At 41.5% G+C, this 5000-nt stretch overlaps 1 protein-coding gene across 1 annotated transcript in view; it reads right to left on the reverse strand.

The window, feature by feature from the left end:
• synr (BH3-only protein sayonara) overlaps positions 1 to 5000 on the reverse strand; it is a 93735-nt gene that overhangs the window by 63504 nt on the left and 25231 nt on the right. The window contains exon 2 of the mRNA XM_076173067.1: positions 1814 to 1860. Coding sequence (XP_076029182.1) covers positions 1814 to 1855 — 42 coding nt within the window. The 5' untranslated portion in view covers positions 1856 to 1860. The remainder of the gene's footprint in view (positions 1 to 1813; positions 1861 to 5000) is intronic.

Consider the following 5000-nt stretch of genomic DNA (forward strand, 5'->3'; position numbering starts at 1 on the left):
TGTGTGTGTGTGTGTGTGTGTGTGTGTGTGTGTGTGTGTGTGTGTGTGTGTGTGTGTGTGTGTGTGTGTGTGTGTGTGTGTGTGTGTGTGTGTGTGTGTGTGTGTGTGTGTGTGTGTGTGTGCCACGCGATTTTATGATTTTATTCTGACGGACGCCAGACAATCTCACTCGGCTGAGGTGGGGGGTGGTTATGGGCAGCTATCAATGGAACAGCAGCAGCAGCAGGATTCACTTGGGGGAAAATACGCGAAGGGTTGCGATAGTAAACAATAATAATAATAACAAAAGAAAAAAAGAAAAGTAGAAAAATGGTTCAATGCCAAAGCGGTGGCGACCTTGTGGGCCTCCGCAGACCCTCGACGGAGTCCCGAACTGAGTTCGCGGACTTGAGTACACCGACGCAGGTACACACTGTCTTCTTCAGGTGGTGCTAAGGAGCGTACGCCATGAGGCGCTAAATAGCTAGAGCAGTAGCTGCCACCTTTACCCTATTATGCGCCTGGACTGTCGGGGAAGGTAACAGTCACTGCTGGGAATCGGAGAGGAATGCGGGATTCGATCCAACAGCTAAGTGTATGCGAGACTAGCACGCTTTCGATTACCCCACTAATGCACTTGTCTTCTAAAAAAAAAAAACGATTTTATATATATATATATATATATATATATATACATATATATATATATATATATATATATATATATAGTGTGTGTGTGTGTGTGTGTGTGTACACACACACACACACACACACACACACACACACACACACACACACACACACACACACACACACACACACACACACACACACACACACACACACACATATATATATATGCAAAAATTTCACAAGTCACACGTGAATCACAAATGTGCAGAGTCCACTAGGAAGAGAAAAAATGCACGGAGTTCGAGCGCTTTCGTGATATATTCACATCAAAGAATACACTTTTCTGTATTCCTTGATAATGTTAATATATCACGAAAGCGCTCGGACTCCGTGTGTTTTTCTTCTCCCTAGTGGACTCTGTGGATTGCATATATATACATATACAGTATATATATATATGTATATATATATATATATATATATATATATATTCTGCTGAAACATTGTGACAGGTTGACGTAAGTGGAGCAGGAAACACAGGAATCTTGGTCTTGTTTTTATTCCTGATTAGTTTCGCAGGTATGTTTTTTCAAAGGAATGAAAAAGCACACCTGCGAAACTAGTCAGGAATAAACTCAAGACCAAGACTCCTGTGTTTCCTACTTCGCTTACGTCATATATATATATATATATATATATATATATATATATCTATATAATTTTATATATATATATATAATATATATATATATATATATATATATATATATATATATAAATATATATATATATGTATGTATAATCTACGAAGTAAAGCCGTCTCTTTGCAAGAGTAACTATTGCATTTGTCCACTATGGTTAGCGCTGGGGAAAACAGTACACCTCTCCAATCGTTGCTGCAATTCGCGTTGCCAGTACTGTTACGGTGCTCCCCCGACATTTACAGTGACTGATGTCCCCTGAGGTGTACGACGTGACCCCTGGGTCGTCGGTGTACGACGTGACCCCGGGCCTTTCACAATCTCCTCGTAGATCTATTCGCATCGATAATGCTCAGTGTCATGAACCTGGTTTCTCTATCGTCCTCGTATAGAAGGTGACGCGCTGTGGTACTTACGAGTGAAGCCAGCCTGTACGTTCCACCACTTAGGACTCCTTCTTCTTCTCCTCCTCCTCCTCCTTCTGGGTAATCAGTACTCACCCCATGGTTGGAGAAGCCGTCGGTGCTCTGTCCGCAACCCATGACACCTGGAAACAAACAGAAGGAAAGAGACAGCTTTAGAGGACTGAAACAGAGAATGTCTGCTGTCGCGTGGCGTGGTACTTGTTTCTTTTCGAGGTTTGCGGGGTTGCATGTACTCGCCTGCTGGACCTCAACATTGCAGGTGGTCCGAAACTGTTCATACGTGAACGCAGAAGAGACGATGTGTCTACGGTATGACGACACTGCAGAAACGATACCCGGAGAAAGCTGAGGCTACACAAAGGCTGGGGGGCCATGACTCTGGATGGATGCTTTCCTAACTTCTTCACCGTGGCCAGGATTCAAACACATGCCCGAAATCCCCACGCGGGTACCAGTCACACGTGCTACTACTGAGCCATGGTGGGGCTCGCGTGGGGTACTCGAAGACCCGCGTTCGAGTCTAATGGCTCCCAGCGTCTGGCCGACTTGACCCGAATGTGCGCGGACTGCCGAGGCAAGTGGACGTCACTGGTACCTAATGGCCTCGACTTCAGGTATGACGCGATAAGTGGAGCTTACTGAAACAGTGGGCTCACAGTGCTGCCGTACCGTTGGCATGGCGAGATTGAATAAATTCTTGTCGCAGTGCGCTACACGCCTCTGTCTGCGTTTCCAGAGGTTTTCTTCTAGTTGCCCCCGACAGAAGATTTCACTCAGCTGAGGGTCAGGTATCAGACTCAGAGAAAAAAAAAAAAAACTGTTATCAATATTCAGTCTCGTTTTTGCTAATTCATGTACCCGTGCCTGAAAAGGCCATTCAAACAAGAGAACTATGTTCCCCTTTCTTTAACAAACGCGCATACACACGCTTACACGCACGCACACACACACACACGCACGCACACACACACACACACACACACACACACACACACACACACACACACACACACACACACACACGCACACACACACACACAAACACAAACACGCGCGCGCGCGCACATACACCCATATAAACATACACAAAGAAATACACACGCACGCGCACGCGCTCACACATAAACACACAAAACCATGCACACACATACACACACACACGCATACACACACACATACACACACACACACACACACACACACACACACACACACACACACACACACACACACACACACACACACACACACACACACACACACATATATATATATATATATCATATATTATATTGTGTATTGTGGCATGAATCGTGTTATGTTGTATTATTATTGTATTACTATTATTGTATTATATTATATATATGTTGTACTGATGCTGTTTGACATGTTGTACTGGAACCAGCCACCAACCACTCCGCAAGGAGGGAACGTGGGCCTGACTCACTATATACACCGCCAACTTCGACCCAGAGTAACACTCCTCTGAAGAAGCTATTGTAAGCGAAACCGGTCAGGAATAAACTCGATATTCAGATAAAGACCCGTGTTTCCCCCTCCACCTTTCCCATAATATATATATACATATATATATATGTATATATATATATATATATGTGTGTGTGTGTGTGTGTGTGTAGAACAACCACTAGGAAAATAACAGAAAGGAGACCGAGCGCTTTCTTCTATTCAGACATTTTCAAGGTACAGATACAGAAAAGAGACAAGTATATATACCCAGAGGGTAGGGTAGATCTCTCCCCGTGACCTAGGACACAGAGTCCCAACAGTTTGGTTTATAATTTTCTTAATAATAGAATCATCCAGTTTGTACAATCCATGAATTAGATTTAAATTATTAACAAATGTATCCGTGATCAGACTGGACTCTATGATATTTCTTTTCAAATAAGAATTGCTCTTAAAAATTACTTTAACTTCACCCTAATTAGTACAATGGTTGAAATCCCTAAGATGAACAAATAACGCATTGGACGTTTTACCACTTCTAACGCTATACATATGTTATTTTAATCTAGCATTTAATTCCTTTCCAGTCTGACCAATATAGCATTTGTTGCAATTCTTACATGGAATTTTATATGTAAAGATTGCAACAAATGCTATATTGATCAGACTGGAAAGGAATTAAATGTTAGATTAAAAGAACACACATACACTTATATATATGTATATATATATATATATATATATATATATATATATATATATATATGTATATATATATTTACATATATATACTTATATATATATGTACATATATATACATTACATATATATATATAGGGGAAGGTGGGGTAAGACGGACCCCTGGGGTGAGATGGACCCCCCCCCCCTCTAATTTGAATTAGAAAGGGCATGATTAAGATTGTTGCCGCTAGATGTCCTCAACATCAACTGTAACTCACGCGGGTGCAACCGGAAGCCAGGTTCAGCACCGCATTTGCGCTCGATGTGGAGGTTTGTGTTTTTGGACAGTGCTGATGTTATTTGGAGAAGGTAAGATAATTATTTTTTTTGCATTGATATACTGGCTGTAATGATTTAGTAATCATGCTGCATATAGCCAATCGTGTGTGCATTATAGGTATGTGCCATAAAATGATATAACAAACATAGATGTTTTAACAAAAATTGCATAATGCTAATATTTTGGTATGGGGTGAGATGGACCCCGAGGGGTCCATCTCACCCCATACTCTAAATATTTTACAAACACTTAGCATTTTCTTTTTTTTTCTTGTAGATGCCCCAGAAATACGTGAGGATAAGTAATAGAGGGGGATGGAATACAGAAGCAATGCAGAATGCAATATCTGCCGTTAAAGAAAAAAAGAATGGTGTGAAAGCAGCCTCCAAGGAATTTCCTCATCTTTCCACGGGTTCGTATGAAGCAAGAACTAAAGGATGGTGCTCCACCAGGAACCGGATTTGCCTGTCATCCATATGGGTGGATGCAGCTCCCTATTTTTACAGAATGGTTTCAGTACTTTCTTGCCCACACCAAGCCATTAGTGAATGATCCAGTATTGCTGATTATGGATGGACACATGACCCATATCAAGAATCTTGATGTTATCAATCTTGCCAGGGATAATCATGTCACGATTGTTGCAGTCACCGAATGCAGCCACTGGATGTTTCATTTATGAAACCACTGAATGCCTACTATGTGAGGGCTGTTGAAACACTCCTCAGAAACAATCCTGGCAGACTTGTGACAATTTACAAAATAAGTGCT

This window comes from Oratosquilla oratoria, chromosome 33, assembly GCF_046742065.1.
Source record: "Oratosquilla oratoria isolate Oo_2021 chromosome 33, ASM4674206v1, whole genome shotgun sequence".
Taxonomy (NCBI): domain Eukaryota; kingdom Metazoa; phylum Arthropoda; class Malacostraca; order Stomatopoda; family Squillidae; genus Oratosquilla; species Oratosquilla oratoria.